We start from the raw sequence: 25,999 nt of genomic DNA on the forward strand, positions 1-25,999 counted from the left end.
TTACTACATTTAAATTTGTTTGAATATTAGCAACTTGAATAATAGAAACTCTAAAAAAATGTTTTTGGTGTTTCAGAGGGAAATTTCAACCTGATAAATGTTTTTTCAACTTCTTTTTAACCCCGACTTAGACATCTAGATAAGCAGACAGCCAACCAGTCTAATGTCACAAAAACAAGGTAAGTAAGGAATACAATTAAAGCTTGAATTAATAAAACAATGAAGTACAAATATGATCAAAATATATAAAAAGAATAAATGGAGTATAAGAAAACAATCTAAAGTAGAAAAGAGAATACACTGTACATTAATGCTGGTTTTTAAAAATTCAGGTGCATTGATGGATATTCATTTAATTTATTCATTATAATAGTTCTAACAAATTCGATGTGTGCTGATCACATGTATAATATATAGCTTAGATTTATCACAGAGCTGTGATAAACTGCGGAAAAGCATAAATGGTTTTGTCCTCTATTCCTACAAACATGACTGACAAGCATGTGTGCGTGCCTTTATTAGTCAGTGTATGTGTAACATTTGTAACCAGTACAGCTGCTGCACACACACTTCCTTAAACTTGAGATGACCACATGCAGCAGATTCCCACTCCCTACTTGTGTCCTATCATTTGATGTCATTTCTATTTAGGGCTCCCCTTCTGTTCTTCATTTCCTCTCTTTCTGTCTCTAACGCTCAGACAGAAGCTACAACTTTTCCCTCCAGAACAAGAGCTCTGGGTGAAAACTGCTGCGAGGAGAAGACTCAAAGGAATGTAGCACATGAGATGAATGAGTGCTATGGGGAATTTAGCGCCAGATTGATTACAGCAAGCGGTAGTCCACATAAGGGACGCCACTAAGTCTGTTACCATGCATGATAAGGCAGGGAAACCACACCGCTGGGAGAATATGTGTGGCCTGTTACCTTTCAAATGAGCCCTGGAGTTGATTTGTGGAGTAACGTGAGTAAAAACAGATTTGATTTGGAGCAAAGGAACTACTTGTTTTGCTTTATAACTCATGGATTCACGGAGGGTCCCTAGTCCATCCTCTTCAAACTCAGGCGATGAGTCACCCGACCATACTCCTGTCCCGGATTCGTCTCGTCACACCTCCCACACTGGGAAGCAGAGTGGGTTCTGTGGCCTGGGCTATGGACTAGGGGTGGCCTGGCACCATTTGAGACCCTTCATCCCTTTTTTCCTCATCAGCTTCATGGTCGTGGCCCTCGTCTACCTGTTGCAGGCCATCATCTATGGGGGGCCCTTCAAAGACCCCCTCTTCTTTGTTAAGTTCAATGAGCGATGGCCCCGACCCACTCCAAACCGGCAGGACTCTCCAACATCTACCAAGGTTTTCAGTCCAATCCCCTCCTCATCCTTTGAGCAAGCCCTCATTAACCAACACAGAGACAACAAGACTATGTGAAGTGTTCGATTGCGAAATACGGATAAATTGTTTATTTTCTCTGTGGATATGCACCAGGACTCCGCTGGGATTACACCAGTTCTCAGTGCTATTTATGGACAACAGACTGATAAATGTAAATGCAATGTGTCTTTTTGGGTGTTATACACTATATGTGCCATACCTTACTAATAATCAGTTATGGCTGTAACATATAGGACATTAACCCAACATTATACTACAACATTTTTTGTACAATGAATGTTCTGTAGCTATAACATAGATAAGCCAGTATAAAGTCTAATAATTCAATTAACACATTCACTTACTGTTCATTTGTTCAGGACCTATAGTTTCAACTAATGGTACAATCCACAGAATTAATAGCCTACACTAATCTGTGATGCTTGTCCCTGCATGGCCATTGAAAAAAGACAAAACCCGATATGAAAACACTAATGAATCACCAAACACAGTTTACAAACAATGATATAATAAAATGACCATGAAACTCAGTGACATGGAGCAGATCATTCATAGCTTTATGACTGTTCCCTTTTTAAAAGCTCTTATATCATTTCTCCTATCAGCAGAAGTATAATTTAATAGTGGGCATACACCAACTCTCCTGATGCTGATACTTGAACTCAGGTTATCTGTTTCTATGAAGAACCAATTCAACACCAGTACTCGTTAGTGTGAGTACTGTAACTTCACTAGAATTATTTGACACAACATAACATGAAGCCAGTGAATGATGTGGCACTAAAAACAGTCAGTGCCTTGCTGACTGAACGAATGTAACTATACTGACGTTGATGAAGAAACTGTATTTAATGCAGACAGCAACACCGTGATAAATCCATTTAAAAGGCTTAGTATCAACATCCATACCATTTTGTGTATCAGATCAGTGCAGCCCTACTATATAACAGATTGAGTAACATGTAAACATCACATACACCCTTTATACAGCTTGTATGTCCTGTTGGGACCTAGGAACAGATTTTCATCCAGTTTGCTAATGTGTCTGACAAACTAAACCTTCAGTTCAAATAACATGCAGCAAATATTTTAACACCACACTGAAAGTAGGCTACACTTTGTTTAGAGAGTAAAAAGTAAATAAAAATCTATGTGGAAACTATTTAGGCCATCATCATCATAGGCGATCATCTCCTCATAGACAGACACATAAAATTATCATAAATATTTGGAGCACAGAAGCTGGGTTGATAAAAATAGCAACTTGTTTAAAAATATAATTCAAAACAGACGTGCAGTATTCCCCACCACAACTGGTGCTCTTGAAGGGGAAAACACAGTTCCATAAACTAAAGGAAAGATCATACCCTTGAGCGAGGGCAGGTCTTTTTCTTAGTTTATCATATAGCATCTTGTTAATTTGTTTATCCGTATTGCTCAGTGGCCATTATAATTGTTTACTCCAAATAAGAGTTGCAGAGTTGGGTGGTAGCAGTTAACACATGATTATATTTTATTGTGTCTCAGTCTGGAGTGTCTTGTGCCATTTATAGTCTTTCACCACACTCCACCTAAAATACAAACGGGTATGTAACTATAAACTCTGGTGAACTAACAACAAGCAACATTTTTCGCCTCTTGACTTGATTGGTGGCCATAGCCCAGATTATTTTTTAGACGTTTTGCCGAGAAGGAACAAACGAAGAGGGAAGTTGTCTGTGTGAATGATCTTGTTTCCACAGTAATGTCTGTAATCTTTGGCAGTCCGTCGCCATGGTGACACTCCTGCCCCCTGGTGGCGGAGCGACAAACTACAACGCCAACGTTGCCGCGGATGACCACGCTGACCCGTGGATGACCTCAACAAAACCGACGGGAAAAAAACAACTAAAAACAACAACACAAAAACCTGCCTGTTTCGTTTACTTAAAAAATATATTTTTTAAAAAAACAAATCAGTTTCATTTTTTAGCAGTGGTGGGAGCAGATTTATTAGGAGCTTTGACACTAATTGGCAGACGGTGAGTGAAACCGGTGTTCGTTAATTTCCGCGGGAGGAACTAAAGTTAGTTAACTAGTTCAAACAGCTCAAGTTGTGTCTCAGGAGTTTTCCTACAATCAATAACGTGACAGCTTCGCTAAGTTAGCTAGTTAACAGCTGGGTAGTCGTGACTAGCTGTGTTGTTACCTGGCGGCTAGCTGTCAGCAGAGATGCTAACCTGCAGGTGTGCTCTCACAGCAGCGGACCTGAGGACGAGGACCCCGGTTTATATAAACTTTGTCCCGGCTGAGGAAGTTTTCACTGCTGCTTTTAAACCCCAGCAGAACTTTAACAAATCTGCAATAGTTGGTGACAGAAGTACTCAGATCAGAAGCTTTTAAAAAGAAAGAAGGATAAACATAGTGGAAGAAATACGATCGTTTAAGTCCTGCAAGTAAACGTGCAAATAAGGTTGTTGCAAACGCTTTTTGACGTGAAAATGAGGAAAAACGGGCCCAGCAGCGAACAGGCGTTAAAAAACCAGCCTTCACGTGTTAATGCAGAGTTACTTTGTATTAGAAAACTTAAAAAGTTAAACAGTATGTGTGATATATTCGACACCTTGGCCACCCTACTAAGCTGTCCTTTGCATACTATGAAACGACAAAGGTAGAAATATTATTAGGTCTATGTAGCTGCCAGTTTTATGTGGTAGGAAATAATAACACCAAGCTCCAAATGTGCATTTTCATTACTTTTATTCAGATCAGCGACACTCCTCCTCTTTGATGCTCCACATAAGTGGGTGAGGAAATGTGGTGCTACCAAAAACCAGGATTTGAGGTCCTCCTCCTCGCTGAGCTGCAAAGACAACAACAGCGCAGCCAGTTCTGTGACACTCTACTCAAGGCAGACGGTATAAACACGCTCACACAAAACACTCATTACAGAGCTGAAGTAGAATTTGTTATTTTGCCGTTTGTTTTCACATCCTAACATCTCAAATCTCCTAATGCCGTGGAGACCATTGTCATTACTGGCCTCTTACCTCTCCTCCAGGTGTTTCAGTGCCAGCACACAGCTGCATCCTGTCAGCTATCAGCCCGCACATCTCCTCCACTCTGTCCTCCTTGCCAGTGCCCCCTGCAGGACAGAGCCGTCTCCTGGACTTCCGGGCTCTCGGTGCCTGCACCCTGCTCCACATGGTCAGGCTGCTGTACTCTGGAGAGATGGCAGGGGAGGGGGAGAAGGAGAAGCAAGAGGCTATTTCGGCTGCAGCCAGGTTGGGCATCCATGGGCTGGTGGAGGTCAAGAAAAGGGGTCATAAAAGCGAGAATGAGGAAGGAGGAGGCCAGCACACGGAGGTGGGAGTTCAGACAGAGCCTCTGATGTCAAGGGAGGCTGAGCCAAAGCGGAGCAGGTGGAGGCGAGACATAAGGGATGGGAGCACTGTTCTGTGGAAAGAAATACTGTCGGAAAGTCAAAAAGACATGTGGACACAGACAGAGGAGCTGCAGGTAAACACAGCTCCCTCTACTCACCCAGCAGCCTCCTTTGAGACCATTGAAGTCACTGCTCTCCAGGGATTGGGAGACACGAACTCGCATTTTGTTACCCCTCAAATTCCCTGTGTGCCCTTATCCATCGTCTACACGTCAGATCAAAACCACACATCCCAGCCTTCCTCTGCTCCTGCAGCCTCTGTGCAAGACTCCATAGCTGCTGGACACACATCTGTAGATGTGGCACAGCCATACGCCCCTAACCCCCCATCCCTCCTTTGTTTTCCCAATCAGTTGGCTTCATGTGCTGTAGACCCTCAGGGCTGGTGGGCTAACCCTCAAGGAGAAGCCAGAGATGTCACGGAGGGTGAAGAATGGGATGAGCGGTTTGAAGTGTTCCAAGGCAACATCCCAGGATTCATTAGCTACTTCCTGAACCCAGACAAGGAGCAGGGCTCTCGCAGGGGACGAGCACGGAGGAGGCGTAGAGCAGGAGTGGGAGGTGTCAGGAGAGCCGGGACGAGTGAGAGACGAGCCAGGAGACCACGAGCAAGAACAGGAGGAAGGGGGAGAGGAGGGTTAACACAGATGGTGGATGTGCAGGATGTGGGGGTGAGCAGGGTGCCAAAGCTACTCCTGAAGAGACAGGGGGCGAGGGCGTTCAGGACAGGTCAGGGGGGGGGGAGCTGTGGGCAGGAAGCTGTACCTGGAAACGAGAGAGTTTCTGAAACCAGCAAAGAAGACAGGAGGGAGAGGAAAAGTGTGGGAGTTGAGTGATATCGGAGATGTGCTGCCTCATACCGAGGGAGGAGGACGTAACACACAGCGTGGCAGGAAAAAGACGGTGCAGCAGTTTAACCAGGTGAGAGTGCTGACTTCTTTCTATGGCATCAGCCAAAACACCAGGGGAAGTCATCCAGCTGTTAAGGGTTTCTACATTTAACAGGAAAACAATGTCTGATCTCACATTGAAACACAATTTTGAGATCCACCTCAAAGGAAACATACATTATTCTTTAACATGTGTATCATTAACTGCCCTTCCACCTCGATGCCAGTAATTTTGGATTTATTGTCCCATTGTAATTTCTACACTTTCTCTCCTGTTACAGGAAAGTGTCCCTGTTTGCAGAGCTCAGAGAGCGAGAGCCAAACCAACTGCCTCAGTTTCCTTTTCATCCATTCCCATGCAATTCTGTACCAGTTCTACCTTATCTGCCTCCGGTCCGTCCATCCAGCCTTCTCCATCTCCCAACCTGCTGTTACCTGCAGCTTCCTACGTGCCTTCAGCGTCGACTCTCCTCCACACCACCGCCCTCCCGCCGCCGTCCCCTCCACCTAACGAAGAGCAGCCCGAGCACATTGATCGTCTTCTGGAGGAAGTGATGATGGGCCTTGACATTTTACCAAACAGCAACGCTGCTCCGCATTCTCAGTGTCCTCCTCCACCCAGTAGCAGCAGTTGCACCTATACCTTATCTGGGAATAATTTGGCCCAAAGCAAAGAACAGAGGCTTACCCCTGGTGTCAGAGAAGCAGGTGCAGGAAACCAGTCCACACAGGTTGTTGCTGTAGAAAGAGGATCTAGCGGCTCTAGTTCTGCAAACGGTGAGGTGCCAGTTCTGCAGCAGCAGGGAGAGGGAGAGCTAAACGAGATACTGAACCACTTCCTCCAGTCGTTTGAGCAGCACGTTGAAAGCTGTAGTGCCAGGGAAGAAGAACAGATGGGTGGTGAGAGCACCACAAAGGCTAGCCAGCCTGTCCTGAGCAAATACAGAAAAACCAGGACCCAGCCCACAACTACTCACATTCCTCATCGCCATAATACACATGCACCCGATGTAGGTGTGTGCTCTCATACACAGCAACAAAGGGATGAAGCTGAAATGCAGCCCAGCCGTTCTCAGTCATACTACGCTGATGCTCACGGCACCGTTCCCCCAGAACCCACGAATGAGACCTCTGGGAAAACCAGACCACCAGCCAAACAGCGTAGGAAGAGGAGAAAAAAACACTACAGGTTCTCATTAGAAAGAGGACAGATGAAAGTGAGGAAACCAGAGCCACTGAGTAACACGACCAGAATCCAGCAAGAACAACAGGACAAGCAGCTTCAGCAGATGCCTGTGGTGAAACTGGAAAGAAGTGGCCCACTGCAGTGGTGCCTTCAGAGTCAGGAAGTCCATGTAATAACTCTTCTAAAGTCTCTCCACTGTTTTTAAAGCAAGTCTGATGACTGATAATGTGTTACAGTCAAAGAATGTGAATCGGTGTGTATATTTTTCAGAATCCTGCAAAAGCAAAGACCAGTTTGACATCAGTGAAAGACCCACATGACAGCTGGTCCAAAAAGAATCCACCTGTGTTGTGTAGCTTAAAGAAATACCCAATCAGGAGTAGACTGAAAAACACACCTATCATGGTGAGCAGTAAGCTTTATTACAACAGACAAATGTGTCTCCCACACATCTACTCTTCTGAATTAAAGGAAGCACCACCATGTTTTTATATCACTGTTTTAAAAAACACGAGCACTAAGGTTGTGTCACTTGATCAGTCCACCACTTTGCTGCAGACTGAAACAATGATTGAGTTAATTGCATAAAAAGTTTATACAGACTGTTGTAGGTGCAGGTGAAATGTACAAATCCATTTTGTGTTTATCAAACTTTTCATTCTGAAGTGGAAACTTTGTGCAGTACTTTGGTTTATGACCAAAAACTAATGATTCCCATCATTCTCCGCTGTACTTGGTGTTTAGTACTAATTAGCAATTTGTATCAGGATAAACTAAGATGGTGAACACGTGAGAAACACTATACTTGATACACGTCCGAACTTTTGTCTTTGTATAATTGAATAAGGTTCCTTTTTTTACAGAACGGGGAGCCACTTCTACATAAACCTCCCTCTTCAACAGACCAACCAGGCAGGCTCAAGAACAGTGGTCAACCTCCCAGTCTGTGTAACGTCGAGAGTTCACCACCATCGATTCAGCCTCTGCCCGTAGATCCCTGTGGTGTGGTAGACAAGAACCGAAAGAGACAAGTAGACGATTTGACTGTGCAGCCACAGGAAGAGGCAGAGGAACCTACAAAGAGGGCAAAGAAGAGGGGAGCAGAGCCAGAGGAGGAAACGAGCAACGATGCCACTGTGGTCAAGCGGATTTGCTTCGAGCAAATCGCTCAACAACCCACAGAGACGTCCAAACCTCGCTCTGAGTCTGCAGCCACTGTAGAGCTGCAGGATGCAATCGATGTAGAGACTGTTTCACTGACCAGTGTAGGAGACAAAGATGAAGGACAAGAAGGAAACACACCATGCAGCGAAATCCCGTTCAGAGAAACTACAGAAAGTTTGCTGGATGAAGAGATAGAAAGCAGTGGTGATGAGATCATCGATGTGGATGGCGACTCGGATGGAATAGTTGATCTGGTGAAAGATACAGCCAGTTCCCATGAGAAATACAGGTCCCAGTGCAGAACAGCACCAGCTCTGTCCCATTTTCATTCACCGTGTTCACATTCAGTAGGAGAGGTCAGTCCGGGGTCGGCAGAAAGCTGGGAAGACAAGGACATCGATGTGATTGGAGGGTCCAGTCCCATCCCTGAGCCGGTGATCATCAGCTGGACACAGTCCTCAAAAAGTGAGGTAGAGGAAGGAGACGAGGATGTTGATGTGGTCGAAGAAAAGACAGACTATGCTTCGCCAGGCGTTTCTGCTCTTATAAGTAAAGGTGAGCTTGGTATCGGAAAACATCAGACAGTGCTCTTACATTAACGTCCGCGGAGCCCGGTGCAGGTGAGGTGCTGTCATGTTCTGCTTGTCTTCTTACATTTCCCTGAAAATACTCCCAAATTAGTTTCTTTTAGCTGTGGATTTTAGCAGCAGATAGAGAAGATAATAGTGAGAGATCAAGACACCAGCAGTTTGCATTTAGTGATGTTCTAAGTGTCTTCAGTTTTTTTTATTCATCTGACAATCACGTGAGGGATCTCTGTTTTCCTGCTTCACCAACATTTAGGAACAGAAGAGTGAGTGAGTGACAGGTTAGCTCTTTGTTTGGATTGAAAGGTAACGTGTAAAATTATGTATAAACCTGCTTAACTCTTCAACAAACCACAGACTGTATCGTTTATGTGCAAGTATTGACTTTCAGTAGTTGAGAATACAGACTTACCAAATAGAAGCTGTCAGAGGGGACTGAAACCATTCATTTTTTTTGTACACGTTTGATTTTATGTAGTTACAAGATTGTTACTGCTAAGTTCAGTAAATTGTGACTGTTACGCAGATACGAGCAGAAACTTTACCAAGTGTTGAGAATAACACTAACCTGTAGAAGACGATTCACTGTCGAAGTAATTGAGAGTTTTAGTAGCTGTAAATGTGCCTATACCTGTATTAGTTGTAAATGGGATCCATAGTGTGAGCTTCTGTTCGCCACAGTTTGGAAAAGTTCCAGGAAAACTTTGTCTTCCTTGTTTTACTGTCAAGTTCTGTTCGATAACATCCAGCGTGGCAACTTTTCAGTCAAAGGCAATTTCTGGAATAAAGAGTTCTCTTTTTTTTTTCTGTTTTTTTTTCGATACAACGGCACATGCACCTTCCTACAGGCTCATCATCTCCTATAGCACTGGCAACAGACAGTGAGTGTTTGTTAAATTTAAGAAACGTTTTTATGAATTTTGATACTTTTCCCTGTTGTGAGTTCAAACCCATTGCAGCTGATATATAACTTTTTCCAAACGGCACAGCGAAAAAGAAAAACTTCAAATCCAAGACACCTTGCAGGACTGCAGGATTTAGTGAAACCATAAAATAAAAACAAGAGTACATCCATTGAAAATGAGTTTATTCGTTATCAACCTGTGGATCAACTTGCTACACACAACAACAAAACACACGTGAGCTGCAGCACAGCAGACTGCTGCACTGAGGAGTGAGAGTGCAGCTGGGGAGGTTTTCCTGGTAGCGGCACCATGTTGGAGCTTCATCTCTCCCTCTGTTTGGTTCCAGCTCACTGAGGAAATGCTCTACTCATCATCCAGCTCAGGTGAGAGCAGGTGTGTGTTTGTGTATGAGTGTGTAGGGACCTCTAAACCAAATAAAAAGACACTGAGTGTCAATTACGTGAGCATGTGTATGTGTGGAGAGTGTGTTTCCCTGTGCTTTAACAGTGCGATATTGTCTCTTATCACACTCTGGGAGCGGCTGTAAATCAGTAGTGGTGCTGACTGGGGTGGGGGCGGCTGCTGTGGCTCAGGTCGAGAGGAAGGAAAGGATTGAATAGGGAAAGAAAGAATGAGATAGGGATTATGGGAGGGGAGCTGCTGTCCGTGGATCGTGGGCCTCAGCCTTAGCCTGTCCTCTTCTCAGTGCTGGATACGTCTGATGGACTGGATCTGGGGAGTCTGACAGTGGGAGCCCCAGTTCCTCCAGTGCTGGTAGTCTCCACTGTGTCTCTCACACTCCATTATGTACTGCTGGCCCCTGTATCCAGGGTACTGGTAGCATACAAAGCTGTGGGATGACAGTGAGGGTTAGTGGGACTATTTTAGGAGCCGCATGAGTAGAAGTGTGACATAGTGGGGATTTATTACATGCTCAGAGCTTTCAGCAGTTATTTCCTCTACATCCAAGACAAACTGCTGTGAGATTAAAGTGATATACAGTGTTGAGATAAAGTGTGTAGGTTGAATTTTATGGCAGCTGATGGCCCATGTGGGGATTTTGGAGGCATTAAACCAGAAACTAACACAAGAACGTTTGGAGAGCCACACAAATACAACTTAGTTGACACGTTATACACAGACCATCCCACACTGTCCACACTGAGAAAATTCAAAATGACTTACGCGCCACACTGCACGTGCATGGAGCCAACCTCAGGCATCATCCAGCCCATGGCCTGCAGAGAGGGGTAGTCATCACAGATCTCCACACTGCGGCCCATGAAGTTCTCCCTCTCGAAGATGATCATGCGACTGCTCTGGTGGGACTGCAGGGGTGAGAGATACATTTGGATTTTTTGGGGGGGAATTTTGGATTCCTTCTGTAATCGCTGTCACCTGAGCACTGAGGTCATGCCAGTCATGGTGCACTCACGGCGCAATAGATGGGGCGCAGAGACATGAGGCGCTCCACGTGGTAGGAGAGGGACCCGCTGTAAGCGTCCCAATGGGGGTACTCTCCTCTTTCCAGGATGAACTGCTGGCCCTGGAAGTCGTGGTGCTCAAAGCCCACCCAGCTGCACAGGCAGAGGGGGAGAGAGGAAGAGAGGGGCCTGTTTACGCGACGATCCACAAACTAATCCGAAGAAGTTTATATTTCTAAGCTATTCTCTCTGTCTGGGTGTATCAGAAGATATGGTTTTGTTTCTATTAGTAATATTTGGAAAGCAAACATGTCTCTCAGGGACCGGAGTTTTTTCTTGATTCGCCTCATCAGTGTATTTCATCAAGATGAAAAGTGTCCTGACATTTTACACGGTCACTGGGATCTTTTCTCTTGTTTACCAGATATTTGAGAAGTTTTGTGACTTCGATACTTACGCTCCGCTCTCCACCCTGATGGAGCGGATGTTGTCCAGTCCACACTCCTGGATGTTGCAGCACTCAGAGGTGAACTCCAGGCACTTTCCCTGAAAATGCTCCTGCTCGAACACAGTCACCTGAGGGGGCACCAGGCGAGGGAGGAGCAGGGATAATGAATCAGAACACAAACCAGCACATTCTAAAAACTTTTAGCTCCATCTGATCCAACATAAAGAACTTGCCCCTCTGCGTGTTTACCTTGAAGAAAGGAGCCATGCCCATTCCTGAGTTGACCAGCGGCTGCATCATTGGGGATCTGGTAGTTCTGTGCATCTTTACTTCTGTGGTGGCACATGAGAGCAGAGCGAAGGATGTAAAGGAAAGAAAGGATTAGGTTTTAAGCATGATGATGTTCAACAAAGTGTAATATTTTCTCAGAATTGACGAAACTGTTCAACTGGACAGCTGAGGTAGGTCTGGGTAGAAGCAACTTTACTCTTTAAAAACTGAAGTCAAAAAGCAGGTGAGTCAAAGAAAAGTGAAATCATTGCAGCTTCCAGGTGTTTAAGAAAGTGCTTCTGGGTTTCAGTTTTTGGAGGAGCGCCTGTCTGTGTGAGCCGTGCGCTGAGGTGAAAGCAGAGGTGCAGCCTTACCTAGACTGGAAACTTTATTTGAAGAGCTCGGGAGTGGTACGCGCCTACCGCCTGTCTCGCGTAGAGTTTTGAGAGAACCTGGCGCTTCAGTTTTATACCGAGGGCCGGGGAGCGCGCCTGCTAGTGCGCGTCCACGGCTCTGACTCGGACCACGCACACACCGTCCATTTGGAACCGCGGCAGCGAGGCGCGCACCCGGGGTCTCTACTGGATGCTGTTGCCGTCCCTCAGCGACCAGCTCAGCACATCCTATAGTGGTGCTGGGGCTCTGTAACAAAGGCACTCCGGTATGTTCGCACCCTGGTCAGCACTACGGCGTGTGTCCAGACACAAAGGGCCGGGATCCGGCTGGAGAATGTGGGGATTAACCCCGGAGCCGAGATGCATTGCGTGAGGGGGAGGGGCGCAGAAGGAGATAACTGTGGATGAATTGGATGTTGAAATGTTACAGGGATACTAAAAGTTTCCTTGTGCTCACATGATGGGATATGATTGTGACCAAAGTCTCTTGTAGGCTCAATGGTGCAGATACACAGACCTGTGGTTTAGCTGGACCCCGTATAGTTTTCAAAGGAGAGTCCTGAACCAGGAGCCGTTTGATTTCAGTTTTCACTCACAGTTAACAGTTCCATTAAAAATCTCCCTCCCAATTTAGACTCCATCCACTTCTAAACGACATTAATCATGATAGTTAATAAATAAATAAATAAACACCTTACATGTATTTTCCTCCATATATGCTTTCAAATGTGGGTCTGTGGGCGTGTGCCTCTGTTTGGGGGTCTTCAAAATTAATGTTTGGGCAGATCAGATCTCTTACCCTCTGACATTATCTGGCAACACAGAGCCGGAAGCATTTTAATGAAATGATGTTTAAACTTTCTACACCTTATCTGAAGCCACACGTTCCCATAGTCACTTTCAAATCCCGGATGTCACTGTATGTCATCACATGTCTATGCTGCTTAATATGGACACAGGAGGATAAACCATAATTATTATGGTGTAAGTTACATTAACTACTTGATTTCAGGAACATAAAGTTGTATTTTATTAGTTTTGTCACTAAATCACTCTGCTCTCCAGCTGCCGCCGGTCCTCCTCTGCCTCCGCCCGTCCCCTCTGTCCGTCCCTCCCTGATGATGTGGGGTTTCTTTTGTCTCTCGTCTCTGACCTCAGCAGGTTTGTTTCTGTCCTCGTAATCCCTCTCCTGTGGGCGCCAGCGTATAAAAGGGAGGGTCGCACTCCGAGGCGCACACACTCTGAGTGAGGCTCGGCGCAGACATCGCACACACAAACAGGTAAGGTACGCACACACAATACAGTACTCCTGCCGGTGTGTGGCGCTGCAAAGCAAGCTGGTTAGACAGAAAATACAGATTATATACTTATTCGTATTTTTACATCCTTAATCTTTATCTCTGATGTATAAATCCCTTTTTTCTGTGGCACTCTTTCATTTTCTTAAGATCCTCACATCAGTCAACACAGATTACATTGATGACATGACTGTATCTCTCTCTCACTGTTTTTTTTTTTCCTTTCCAGTAATCATGTCCAGTGGAGATAAATCCAAGACTTCTTCCCAGACTGATGGGAAGGCTGCTCAGAGCAAGAAGTCTGAGATGGGAATGATGTCCTACAAGGTGGTGCCTCTCCTGCGGTCCTGCTCTACATAGAGATAAAAGTCTAACTTACTGTTGTACTGACCCATCTGTGTGCATGTGTCTCCTCCAGATGTACGTGTTTGACCAGGAGAACTTTCAGGGTCGCATGATCGAGATCAGCAACGAGTGCATGAATGTGTGTGAGATGGGCATGGACCGCGTGCGCTCCCTGCGTGTTGAGTGTGGACCGTAAGTCTCAACATAATTGTGAATTTTCACATTTTAACTGGGCGGGTTTTCAGGGATTTCATATTGTTGCCTCATCTGCAGCTTCGTGGGCTTTGAGCAGATGAATTTCTGTGGTGAGATGTACATTCTGGAGAAGGGAGAGTATCCCCGCTGGGACTCCTGGAGCAACTGCCAGAAGAACGACTACCTGCTGTCCTTCAGGCCTGTCAGAATGGTAAAAACACATCCAAATTCATTCCTTTCCCCCCATCTCTCTAAAGTTTTCCTCTCTCCTTTGCTTTAGACTCGTCTCTAACCTTGTGTTTCCTCCTGTTCTTTCCTCCTACAGGACCCCGAGAAGCATAAGATCTGCCTGTATGAGGTGGGAGAGTTCAAGGGCCGCAAGATGGAGATCATGGACGATGACGTTCCCAGTCTGTTCTCCTACGGCTTCACCGACAGAGTGGGCAGCATCATTGTCAGCTGTGGAACGTGAGTGTTTTTTTTGTTTTTTTTTATTGTACTATTGATGACCTAATAAGACACATAAAATTAATGTTATACCTCATCCTTCCTACTTTCTCCCCAGCTGGGTGGGATACCAGTTCCCTGGATACCGTGGCAGCCAGTATCTGCTGGAGAAGGGCGACTACAGGCACTTCAACGAGTATGGTGCCCGCCATCCTCAGTTCCAGTCTGTGAGACGTATCCGTGACATGCAGTGGCACCAACAGGGCTGCTACACCATGGCCAGCAAGTGAGGCTTGGGGAAGGAGAGAAAGAGAAAGAGTGGAAGTGAGGGAGAGGGGCGGAGGAAGAGGGAAAGGGGGAGAGATATCTGAGGCCTTTTCCTCAGTAACTTAATCGGTGAAGGAAAGGGCGAGGACCAGCCGGACCACACGAATCAGCAGAACACCCGCTGTTCCTCTCTGTCTCTACTTTTCTCTTTCTCCCCTATGGGCTGAGCTTTGCCCCCCGCCCCCACCGCCACCATTTTTCCTGTTTTTATAGTCACTCACTTTATTCCCCACCACAGTCCTCTGAGACACCAGAGAGGGAACATGATGCCTCTTGCTGTTTAACACACACGATTCTCAGCTCAGGGTATGATGCACCGTGGGTAACTGGGTTTCTTTGAGTCCCCTGACCCCCTTCCCTTGTCTTCTTGCCCCCTGTGCATTGCACACCCTCTCTGCTGTACAGAATCCTGGCCACGTTTTCAATAAAAAGGAAAATCTTGATTTCAAAGTTGGGTGTTGTTGTTACTTATTACTGAAAACATCATTTGAGTAAACAAAGCAAATATAATGAGATGAGTAAAATGTGAGGTTAAGCATTTATGATTCTCCGTCACTGGTTATGGGGACTAACTGGGCACCAAATATTATGAACCTGTATCTTTGTGATATCAGTGTTCATAGTTCATAGGAAAAATATGGTTGTGATAAGCAAAACTCCTAAAGCTCCTATTACGCTGATGCTAAATGGGGTTTAAAAAGCTAAAGCTTTATTTATTGTACATTTTTTAATTGAAAATACAATTTACAAACAAGGTTTTACACTCAATAGTCAAACGCTGATTATATAAAAATACATTTAAAAACACAAAGTCATAAATGTTGTCTATGAAGCTTCTGATATGTCTTACAGCTGCTTAATTTTTGTGTTGCATCTCAGGTTCAGATGTGGATAGTCGTGTCAGTTATAGGTTGAATATCATTCAAAGCAGTGTTTTTGTTTGTTGTTTGTTTAATAGAAAAATATAATTTCATATGCATGCTCTTGCTTGTGTTCAAGTGTAACAGTTCCCTTTTCCAGCAGATGCGTAACGTCTGTCTGACCAGGGCAGCTGGACCGATCAACGAGACATCATTCGCACAAACTCTGAGAAAAGAAGAGAAAAAAAATAAGAGGGAATAAGTTGAGGAAGATGGTCACTTGACAAATCCTATAAAGGTTAAAAAAATAAAAATAAAAAAAAAACATGTCCTGTACCCTCAAAGTCCACCAGGCCGTCTCCGTTGAGGTCGACATCTCGGAGGATCTCGTTGATTTCTCTGTTGGTCACTTGTTCTCCCATCAGCTTCTTCATGGCCTCACGCAGCTCCGTCAAACTGATCTGTCCGTCACCATTAGAGTCAAACTGGACACAGAGAGGAGGAAAAGGAGGCACACTGAGGATCACATCACATTTAAATTTAAACATGTTGTCCTGATACTGTTTAATAGAATACAGTGACTTATTCAGGGGTATAATACCCTCCAACTCCAAATATTGCTGCATTATAGACAAAGAAGTTTTTGTTTTGTTGGGTTGTTTTTTTTTTCCAAAAATCTGGTTTCCCTACACAGTTGCACTGGGTTCACTAACCTGCAAGTTGCACTTTAAGTAACAATATATCCTGACCTCTTTGAATGCATCTCGTAGCTCTTTGACTCCGATCATGTCTGCTGTCTCTGCCAGCATCTTGGGTCCCATCAGCTCCACAAAGTCCTCAAAGTCTATTTTACCTCCACCTTGAGGAGGCACACAAAGTTTTATAAAAGCTACCATGAAGCTGTCTAATCACTAATCACTTCTCCTGATGTCCACCTATCTGATAATAGTTAATTTCTCCAGTAAAAGCTCAAGAATTGACTGTAAATCAGCAAATACAAAGAAATACATTCTATTCTATTTTGTTCTTGTGTTCTCTCAGATGGTTCCGGTTGTCGTTCCACTCACAGATCTGCTGGCTCAGTTCGATGAGCTCCATCTCCGTAGGCATGTATCCCATAGTCCTCATACACTCCCCCAGGTCTTTATGGCTGATGTAACCGTCTTTATTTTTATCAAACTCCACAAACGCCTCTCGGAGCTCTGGTAAATACACACAGTGACAACTGTAGGTCAGCTGCTATAGTAAAACTGCACTAGGCAGAAACAGGATTGGCTGTAAAGAAGTCAACTCACCATCAAGCTCCTCTGGTCTCAGCTCTCTGTCCTGTTGGAGGGAGACATTTCACACATTAGTCTCTCTCTCTCTCCCTCTCTCTCTCTCTCTCTCTCTGTCTCTCTCTCTCTCTCACACACACACACACACACACACACTTTTCTCATACTGACACACACTTTTCTCAAGATGACAATATTTAGAAATCTTGCAGAGATATTAATTGGGCTGCACCAAATAATCGACTAAAACGATGAAGTCGATTACAAAAAACAAAAAAAATCGTCGACAAATTCTTTGCATCGAGTATTCATTTAATTAATATAACTTGCGTTATCGGACCTGCTTTGCATAGGGATCATTGTTCCACACGGACCGTAATGACTGTCGCACAATGCAGTTCCGTATCAGAGAGCGAAACCGTCAGTAAAAGGCAGAAAATGTTCAAAGTTTGGGATCATTTCAAACTTAAAAAAAATGACAACACAGTGCAATGTGTGTATTGTAAAGTAGAACTGGCGAACCACAACAGCACTTCGTCAAAGCTTCAACATCTGAACAGAAAACCGACTCACCCAGCGGAGGTAACGTCATTTCAAGGTAACGTCGTTTACACAATAATATTATTGTTTGATCCGATTACTCGAGCAATCGCTGAAATATTCGGTAGAATACTTGACTCCAACAATGATCGATAGGTGCAGCCCTAATATTAACAGCCAGATTCAGCAAAACTCAAACAACCATCCAGCACATTTGTCACCACGTGGCCACACAAAACATATGAAACACAAGGACAAACAACAGACGGTCAAAACAGCACAGAATAAATGAATAATGAGTGGGAAGACAAATAGTACAGTCAAAATGATAACGTCTGGGAAACAGTTGAGTTTAGTTGTTTATAAAAAAAACATTACATTGTTTAAAACTCAGTAAAGAAGAGAGAAGTGATGGTGATTCAGTGCTGTGTTTGGAGAGTTTCTTAGTAAATCGTATTTTACAGACCCAGTTCATCTTAAAATGAAAAACAGTATCTAAATCTACACAGATTAAGGTTTTTGCATTGAATTATGTTGCAGACTAGGCCATCCATGCAAAAGCAGTTGGTCACACAACTGAAATGAATTGAAATAGACAACGTCGCAAGTTCAAATCAAACTATAAGTAACTTCTAGTTTGTTAAAAAAAAAAAGCAATGAGATAATTTATTTGAGTATATCTGATATGTGGGTAGTGTAAGGTCTCATCATGTGTATGGTGCTGCACTCCACATGTGAGATGGAAAGATACAGACCTACTTTATCATTTAGAACTGGACCTATGAAGAACTGTTGGCTCTCCATTTTTTGTCACTGCCTTTGCATTGTGTATATATCGTATAATGTTGCCTCTGTTTGCCATTCAGGCACAATGTAGACTACATACCTTTATTATTTTTTCTATTGTTTACTCTTACACTGTAAAAAGTGCAGTACCGTGTCCTGGTTTGCTGTGTCTCCCTTGGTTTGTGCTGATCTCACTGACCTCAAATTGATTTGTGTGATATGTGCCACATATGCTTGATGAAATAATAACTGCTGTGAGTCTGCCACTTTATAGGCCCTGGCAACACCTTGCATGGCTGGAAAAATCAGCCTTGACTTCCATATTGACCTGTACCATATATATTAGAGTATAGCTTCACAAAGCCAGTCAATAATTTTCCATGGAACTAAATGATCGACCTCTTTGAGCATGTGCGGTGCCAAGAGATGTGACTGTCTGACCCGAAACAGTGCTGCGGTGGGATGACACAGCCAGGGTGCTGGAGAGCAGGAGGGTCAGTCACGATGTGAGGATGAAAATGAATTGACATGAGTGGAAAAAGCCGCACCGGGGTTGTGTGATGATATATAACTTTTTCTTTTTTTTTTTACATACGAGTGTCTGAGAAAAGCCCTGTTTAAGGAAGATGCAGGCTGGGCCCACAATGCTGTGCAGCATATTGCAGTTCTTCACTAGCACACCGAAAGAATCCTTGAAAAGTGTATCCTCCACGTCCTGATCCTTCTCTCCCTCCGGACGCTGTTCCCGCTGGCTCACTGCCTTCATCTTCCCACAGGGGGGCCCTCTCATTACCCCCTTTAGGGGCAGACCAAACTGTCAGTCCCAAACTCCCTGTATGACTGACTACTTCGCACATAAAACAATATCATATCTTTCAAGGAACAAGGCTAAAACCCTCTGGTTTCTAGTCATGCATACATTAGATAGAATGTGGCTGTAAGCCTGGATTATATAAGCTGCATATTATTTCAAGGCAATCCACTCACATCAACTGTTATCCTTAGAGTCAAAAACTGTCTTCATCTCAGCTGATCTCCTAATGGATCCGTCCTGCTGCTGTCTTTCACTCACCGAATGTAATTTGCTAAGAAATCTTGTGTCAGTACACGTTACTGTTACAGAAAGGGGTTAAATACTGTATCCTTGGATAAGAATGCGAGTAATGTATTGAGTCTTGTTGCTAACAATACCAAAGAAGATTATGTAAGGTTAAAAACAAGCATCATCGCAATTTCAACCCATGTTTTAGCTGTTTCTTGGAATTTATCAAGCTAGAAGATGACAAAAATGCAAATGCAAAATGTTAGTGGTATAAAAAAATATATAGTTACAGTGAGAGCCAAAACCCAAAGTGTGAAGTGCTCTTACCTTCATAATTTTGTGTTTCATAGATGGTTTGGTGCAGTTGCCCATTACCCAATCTCCCCTGGTCAACAAAAAATCTGCTGCTCTATCCGTCTCCTGACAAATACTTTTTTTTTTTTATTGTGCTGTTTGTGTTTTCCAATCTCTTTCCCCCCCTTTTCCTCTGCTCTTCTCTCTGTGGACCTATCAGAGGTCCGGCTACGAGCTCTGAAGTTACAGAAAACCTCACTGGGTGTCACATGCTAATTACGTCTGATACCACAAAGACAAAAACCAGCTCTAATCAATGCATGAGCAATCCTGAATAACTGCACCCATTCCTGTATAATCCCAAGTCCAGTGTCACCAAATAAAGCTGCATAAAGACCAAGTTAACCAAATGCAACTCTGTACTGAGAGCGGTTCTCTCAGCAGCAGCTGCAGCTGCACTATCTGTTTTTTCTTCACACACACTGATCGACGGCTTTAATCCTCCCTCCCTTCTTCTTTCTTTTTTGGTTGTGCTCTCTCTTCCCTCCCTCTCCCTGTCTCTCTCACTCACATGTTGCATCAACATTCAAATGACTTCATCTACAGTCGAGGGAGAATTAAGAGGACATAAATGGCGAAAGATTAGTCGCTGCATTTTAGATTAAAAAGGAAGAAGGCGTGATGAAAAAAGAGGAAGGGATACAGTAAAGTGATGGGAACGAAGAGACAAAAAGAGGGAGGAACTGACTGACTAACTTCAGTGCTATGTACTACATTTAGACTAAAATCTGAGTTATCGTATTATCAAAACATTAATTTCCTGTTTGCCTGGTGAAACTAAAATGACACTTTTTTTTGTCTTGCCTTTACTAAAAATTCAACTAGAATAGTGCACAGTAAAGTATATATGTGTAGCATGAAGAGAGATGCATTCATTTGTCAACTGTCAAGCATGTTATTGTCAAACAGGTCTTAGTCTCTTGCAAAATGTTTTGCAGCTACTTCATGTTCCTTTCTGAGATTAGATTTTTTTTTTTTTTTTTTTTTGCTTTTCATGAAGAATTAGAAATGTTCCACCGTCTAAACTGCTGTAAACCCTCAGACTAATAAGGAAGTGATCTGTGATGCTTTAGCATAAGCAGAATGAAGCTTATGTAAGACACCATGAGATCCACAGCATCTGTAACTTGAGATGTCATCTCAGGTCACTCCCAGCAGGATGCAACGCCTCAAAGCCTGAGGTGGTTTGAGCACCAGCTTAATTTGACCTCTCGCATCCAAGACTTAGTTTGACCAGGACGCTTAAAATGGTTAAAAAAAAAACAAAAAAAAAAACCCATTAAATCACAAGTTGTGGGCATGAGTTGAAAGGCTAAGTGGTCAGATGAGCTTTTACAAAGCATCTGTCAGTAAATCTTCCCAAAAGCAGATTTGGCATTCTGCTTACTACATTACATCCATATGGAGGGCACAGCTTCTTTTTGTGTGTGTGTGTGTGTGTGTGTGTGTGTGTGTGTGTGTGTGTGTGTGTGTGTGTGTGTGTGTGTGTGTGTGTGTGTGTGTGTGTGTGTGGTGAAATAAAAGTGATTCCATATGAAACTTTTGTTCTCTCTCACTATGACTTGTCTAGTCTTGATTATCCATAAGTGCTTTTCATAAAATACATTACATTTATTTTGATGTTGTTTGAGGATACACTGCATAACAACCTTAAAGAATCCTCATAAGATGAAACTTAATGGTAAACACTGTGTTTTCCTTGTACTGAACAGCAGTCACCACTAGAGGCCACTTCAGGACCACACTTTAGTGGGTTTTGTCTGACTGCTACTGCAGATATCAGACAGTAATCACAGTTTATATTTTTAGCACAATTTCCATGCAGAAGTACAACAAATGACATAGAAATAAAAAAAAATAAAATAAAGCATGTAGAGTGGAATAATTCTCACATATTTTAGCAGCAAATAGAACATGTCCCAGTTATGTTGTCTTTTCTTATTGTTGGCAAGTACGTATCTTAACAGCACTCCAGAAAGTCTAATTTTTAAAATGCTCATGTAAATTCCCAGCCAAAGTTTTTCATACAGCATGTTGCTATTTTTTATATTAAAGACGTACATCATTGGGGCTTCATAGTTTTAAAAGTCTACATCTCACCAGTCGACATTTTTCATCCCAACAGAACAACTCCACTAGTCACCAGCAGTTTCTTTTACCCTCAATCCAATTAGTTAAAACCTAATCAAGAGCAATTCAACTCCTTAAGCACAACACAGCTTTTTCAAGTAATTTAACTGTATCTTTCTGTGAGCACCTTCATGATCCACCTTGCTGATCGTGTTTTAGACCAAACTGACACCAGCAACTGCATGAATAACCCACTGCACAACTAATACCATTAAACCTGATTAATTACCAGGCTGATACTCACGGATGGTTTCAGTTAATCACCCTAATGAGATGCTGTTGCTCTCTGTGTGTCTGTGCACACACACGCGCGCACACACACACACACACACACACACAGAGGCTTCTGTTTTGATTACTTTTCAATTGCTTGTCTCCAAGTATTAGAATTTAATGACACTTGTAGGTTGATTTGATCACACACACTCTTGTAACACTAACTGAGCACTATCCATGCGCATTGTGCTCTGTGTGTGAGCGTGTGTGTGTGTGTGTGCAGGTAAACTTATATACTGGTCTGGTGTCAGATGTGCATCAGCTGGCATCCTGTGACAGCTGTCAATCAGATGAGACATAATAGACAGAGTGTGGAAGGAGGAAAGAAAGGATGGAAGGAAAGACCTAAAACCTCAAAACTTACAGGTTTATCATTTTGAAATGATTTTCTAAGACACACAAAAAAAATGAATTGGGCTAATCAGAAGTACATGTTGAATTCTTTGGATTACTATTATTGATGTTTTCATCTTTAAGCAACATTTCAGTGTTGCAGGTGGTTGAACAGGAGCAATTTTAAACAACTTTATATAATTTTGACAGTTTGGAATAAAACATTTCCTTCTGATTTGTACCAGAGGGAAGACATAAAGTAATTTAACCTACATATGCTCAAGGTAACAACGAGTATTGAACGAGTATTGTGCTTAAGAACAGCTCTACTTTCTCGCTTAAGTACAAAATTAGTTATATCCAGGAAATTCTTAGAAAATATTTAGGAAATTACAAACCTGTCAGACTGTTACCAGTGTAGTTATAGTGTTTTGTATGTAATTGTGTTTGACTGATAAAATACTGAGTGAAATATCACTAAGTAGATAATGGTGTTCAAGTTCATTTGAGCCCAGTCTGGTTCAGCCCAGAGTAAGGGGGGTAAGGGGGATGAGGGTCTCTGTGAATACCCCATATGCTCAATAAACCTGTTTCATTTGTTTCATGCTAAAATGTCCCACCTTTCAAAATGAATTTCAGGGACCGTGGGGGACTGCTCAGCGACACGAGGAGATAAATTGTCTCTTCTCTCCAGACTTTGCCAACGCAGACTTCTCTCCCACTCACTCAGTCGTCCTTTCTTAATTTGGATCAGTTGCATCAGCACTGACTGAGATTTTTCTTTTCATATTGATTCCCTGTTCTTGCCTCACTCATCATCACCCCCCTTCAGAGTTTGCTGACGTGATCCGGTGTATGTGACTCTTTATGGATGTCAGAACAAAAAAATCTAGAGTGACTCACGAACCGTACTGAGGTCAGCACCACAGAGTGAGTGTGGTTTTAACTTATGGGTAGGCCCTTTTGATTTTATTTCCATACACACACAAACACACCACTTTCTCACACCATGATCTGACATGTCTGACCCCAGGGTGACAGATGCTGTGATGGTGTAGTCTACCATGTCGTGTTGTGTGTCACTGTTTATCATGTGAGTGACGGGATGTGATGTGATACCAAGCGGGTACAATGACTGCAGAGATATAGGGTGTTCATCAGATCTCTGGCTGACTGTGGCTGTATCTGTTTACGGATTACACTTTCGTAATGTTTCCCAAAGTAAAGGAGCTTAAATCCTCTCAAAAAACACTCTATCTTCATCCTTAACTTTAGCCCTGATGCTTTGCAGATCCAACCATTTCCCGAAGGCCTTTGGCCTAATGGGAAGGCAAAGTGTTAAATATTTGTGCTGCTGATGACCTTAGCTCTAGCCAGGTGGAATCAAAGAGGTCAAAGGTGTGGGACTGATGGGCATGTACCAAAAGTGGAGCACAACCAGGCTTTGAGTTTCAGCTGGAGGCTTAGGGTTTCAACTGAGCTGGGACATTAAAACAGCCGGAGAACTTGATGCATCAGCGCATGAAACACACACACACACACATGGATGCACACGTGTCTGACATGCACAGATGCTCTTTCGTACAAAAACTTATGCATGCGCATTCCTGTGCAGACGCTCAGAGATGAACTCACGAGTCTCACACACTGCACTAAGTGGCTCCTACCTGTCCAAACACAGAGTCCACTATAGGCAGAAGGTTGACAGGCTCCACCTCCTGGTCTATCTCCTTCTCTCTCCTCTGTGGTCCCTCCATCAGCTCCTCCAGCTTCTCCTCCAGTGACTCTCTGTCCTCTGCTGTCGTCATCTGTGGGATCGGACCTGATTTCTGAGGGCGAGGATAAGGAGAAATAGTTTGGATGTCTCCAGCACCACCTCCTTGTTCAGTAGCTCTCTTCTTCTGCTTCTCCACCTTCTTCTTGATGGCAGCCTGTACCTGAAAGACGAGGCGTGTGTGTGTGAACTGAAGTCAGTGGAACACCATCACGAAACCATTAAAACCATGAAAATGTATGCACAGTTATACATACGCACATGGTAAAGTATACATTATTAAAAAACAGCTTCTTATACACTGTACACACACACACACACACACACACACACATATATATATATATATATATATATACATATATATGTGTTACATAGAGAAACTCCTACACACACCTGTTTTTTACTCCTCTCCTGTGGTGCGCTCATCGCTCCAGCACCGCCTCCTCCAGCGGACGGCTCTCGAATGATCATGAACATCTCGATGTCACAGTCTCAAACACACTCTCTCTCTCTCTCTCTGTCTCTCTCTCTCTCTCTCTCTCTCTCTCTCTCTCCCTCGCTTTCCCTGCCCCTCCCTCACCTTCTCTGTCTCCACTTCCCTGCTCTCCTCTCTTCTACAGTAGAAGTAGTATTTTGAGTGCAAAAATTCCCCAATAACTTAAAATAGTATTCTTCTTAGATATCTTAATTACTCTCAAAAATTGGTGAAAAATAACTTTTTTGATGCAAAGGAAGCTTTTCTTTGTTCCCGGTTTAAAAAAAACAGAACAAAAAAAAACCAAATCAGTGAAGAGATTTCTGAAAAAATAGCTCAAATGTTCTCTTATTTCTTCCTTCTTCCTCTCTGTGCTACGATTTCCTCCAGTTGTTTTCCTCAAAGTTGCACCCTGCTTCTGTCCTTAAGACTCTCTTGGTGTCTGCAGGTGAGGAGGTTTTTATCATCAGCTGTTGTCTTGAGTCTGGGATTGAGTTCCTGCATCTCTGCCCCTTCTCGCTATCTCTTGGTGCTTCAGGCGACACCCTATACCTCCTAAACTTTACCTCTCTTGCAGTATCTACCTGTAACGTATCGACCTCTCTCTCTCTCTCTCTCTCTCTCCTCCTCTTCCTTCCCCTTTTTCTACCTCGTCCCCCTCATGACAAATTAACACTCCTCCTGATTTGTCTCATTTTCTGTTGTCAGTGTGTATGCAATGTGCTTTTGTGCCCTCATCTCTAAATATAAATCTTGTGTTGTTGTTTCATGTTTTCCCTTTTATTTATTTATTTTCTCTGAATTGCCCTCCTCTCATGCTTGACTCGTCTCCATCGTTTCCCTCTGACTAATCCTTGTTGCTTTCCATGTTTCTCCTTTTCCCCGTCTTTCCCAAATTTTCATCCGCCCTCAATCCCCTGTCCTTCCCCTGTCATATTTAGAGCCTTTGTTGTAAAACAAATTAGATTTTTTTTTTTTTTGCCTAGGTCAGGTATTCATTGAATGGCAGAGAGGGAGGTATAGTGTGATGTGTGATGATGAAAGACTGTTGCTGAGCTGTAACACATCACCTCGATGTGTTCCCGCATGCATAATCTCATCCACTAAGCATGACTGAGCACACACACACACACACACAGTTGTGCATGAATGTCCACCCCAGCGTGTACACGTGTACACAAGCTTTGTATCTTTTGTGTAAAGTGACTACATCTACTGCTGTAAAAGCATCAGCTTTCTTTAAATAAAACAATCCATTCATTTGTTTACTGCCTCCCTCTCCCTCTTTCAAGTAGAAAACAGGTACCTTGTCAGGCCGGAGCTCAAAAATCATTTCACCTCCCATTTTGCCCTTAACTATACCTCCCCTGACATCTCTCTCCATCTCTGCCTTTCCTGCTTTATCTCTCTGCATCTCCTGTTAATCCACATCACACATTTCTCTGTCATC

The 25,999-nt window shown here is 43.4% G+C and overlaps 4 protein-coding genes across 6 annotated transcripts; 2 read left to right on the forward strand and 2 right to left on the reverse strand.

Moving 5' to 3' along the window:
- The first annotated feature begins 3,898 nt into the window (after positions 1–3,898).
- On the forward strand, positions 3,899–9,359 carry LOC113144748 (uncharacterized). The gene is made up of 6 exons (XM_026330972.1): positions 3,899–4,291; positions 4,435–5,489; positions 5,548–5,739; positions 5,990–7,063; positions 7,165–7,299; positions 7,758–9,359. The coding sequence occupies exons 1-6, from the start codon at positions 4,189–4,191 to the stop codon at positions 8,655–8,657; spliced, it is 3,459 nt and encodes a 1,152-aa protein (XP_026186757.1). The 5' UTR covers positions 3,899–4,188; the 3' UTR covers positions 8,658–9,359.
- Positions 9,360–10,252: 893 nt separating this feature from the next.
- cryba1l1 (crystallin, beta A1, like 1) lies at positions 10,253–11,746 on the reverse strand. The gene is made up of 5 exons (XM_026329827.1): positions 11,672–11,746; positions 11,432–11,550; positions 10,986–11,127; positions 10,736–10,878; positions 10,253–10,400 (listed from the first exon to the last, which is right to left on the reverse strand). The coding sequence occupies exons 1-5, from the start codon at positions 11,744–11,746 to the stop codon at positions 10,253–10,255; spliced, it is 627 nt and encodes a 208-aa protein (XP_026185612.1).
- Positions 11,747–13,245: 1,499 nt separating this feature from the next.
- On the forward strand, positions 13,246–14,662 carry crybb1l1 (crystallin, beta B1, like 1). Its single transcript, XM_026329825.1, has 6 exons — positions 13,246–13,367; positions 13,615–13,712; positions 13,804–13,922; positions 14,004–14,136; positions 14,251–14,393; positions 14,491–14,662. The coding sequence occupies exons 2-6, from the start codon at positions 13,620–13,622 to the stop codon at positions 14,660–14,662; spliced, it is 660 nt and encodes a 219-aa protein (XP_026185610.1). The 5' UTR covers positions 13,246–13,367; positions 13,615–13,619.
- A 910-nt stretch (positions 14,663–15,572) lies between these two features.
- Positions 15,573–24,551, reverse strand: cabp2b (calcium binding protein 2b). 3 transcript variants are annotated; one of them, XM_026329822.1, is made up of 7 exons: positions 24,468–24,551; positions 23,965–24,234; positions 16,855–16,885; positions 16,627–16,761; positions 16,309–16,418; positions 15,897–16,044; positions 15,573–15,785 (listed from the first exon to the last, which is right to left on the reverse strand). In XM_026329822.1, exons 1-7 carry the CDS (start codon positions 24,549–24,551, stop codon positions 15,760–15,762), a joined length of 804 nt encoding a protein of 267 aa, XP_026185607.1. In that variant the 3' UTR covers positions 15,573–15,759. The 3 variants fall into 3 exon arrangements, with proteins under 3 accessions (XP_026185607.1, XP_026185608.1, XP_026185609.1); XM_026329823.1 differs by lacking the exons at positions 23,965–24,234; positions 24,468–24,551 and adding an exon at positions 19,532–19,964; XM_026329824.1 differs by lacking the exons at positions 23,965–24,234; positions 24,468–24,551 and adding an exon at positions 18,758–19,019.
- Positions 24,552–25,999: the final 1,448 nt, after the last annotated feature.

This window comes from Mastacembelus armatus, chromosome 10, assembly GCF_900324485.2.
Source record: "Mastacembelus armatus chromosome 10, fMasArm1.2, whole genome shotgun sequence".
Classification (NCBI taxonomy): Eukaryota; Metazoa; Chordata; class Actinopteri; order Synbranchiformes; family Mastacembelidae; genus Mastacembelus; species Mastacembelus armatus.

Coding starts and splice junctions, on each gene's coding strand:
- LOC113144748 (XM_026330972.1), top strand. CDS start 4,189: ATGTGGTGCTACCAAAAACCAGGATTTGAGGTCCTCCTCCTCGCTGAG. Junction 4,292..4,434: donor CACTCTACTCAAGGCAGACG/GTATAAACACGC, acceptor CCTCTCCTCCAG/GTGTTTCAGTGCCAGCACAC. Junction 7,064..7,164: donor TTCAGAGTCAGGAAGTCCAT/GTAATAACTCTT, acceptor TATATTTTTCAG/AATCCTGCAAAAGCAAAGAC.
- cryba1l1 (XM_026329827.1), bottom strand. CDS start 11,746: ATGCACAGAACTACCAGATCCCCAATGATGCAGCCGCTGGTCAACTCA. Junction 10,879..10,985: donor TGCGCCCCATCTATTGCGCC/GTGAGTGCACCA, acceptor TCACCCCTGCAG/TCCCACCAGAGCAGTCGCAT. Junction 10,401..10,735: donor ATGCACGTGCAGTGTGGCGC/GTAAGTCATTTT, acceptor GTCATCCCACAG/CTTTGTATGCTACCAGTACC.
- crybb1l1 (XM_026329825.1), top strand. CDS start 13,620: ATGTCCAGTGGAGATAAATCCAAGACTTCTTCCCAGACTGATGGGAAG. Junction 13,713..13,803: donor TGGGAATGATGTCCTACAAG/GTGGTGCCTCTC, acceptor TGTCTCCTCCAG/ATGTACGTGTTTGACCAGGA. Junction 13,923..14,003: donor CTGCGTGTTGAGTGTGGACC/GTAAGTCTCAAC, acceptor CCTCATCTGCAG/CTTCGTGGGCTTTGAGCAGA.
- cabp2b (XM_026329822.1), bottom strand. CDS start 24,551: ATGTTCATGATCATTCGAGAGCCGTCCGCTGGAGGAGGCGGTGCTGGA. Junction 16,419..16,626: donor CGAACTGAGCCAGCAGATCT/GTGAGTGGAACG, acceptor TGCCTCCTCAAG/GTGGAGGTAAAATAGACTTT. Junction 15,786..15,896: donor CGGCCTGGTGGACTTTGAGG/GTACAGGACATG, acceptor TTCTTTTCTCAG/AGTTTGTGCGAATGATGTCT.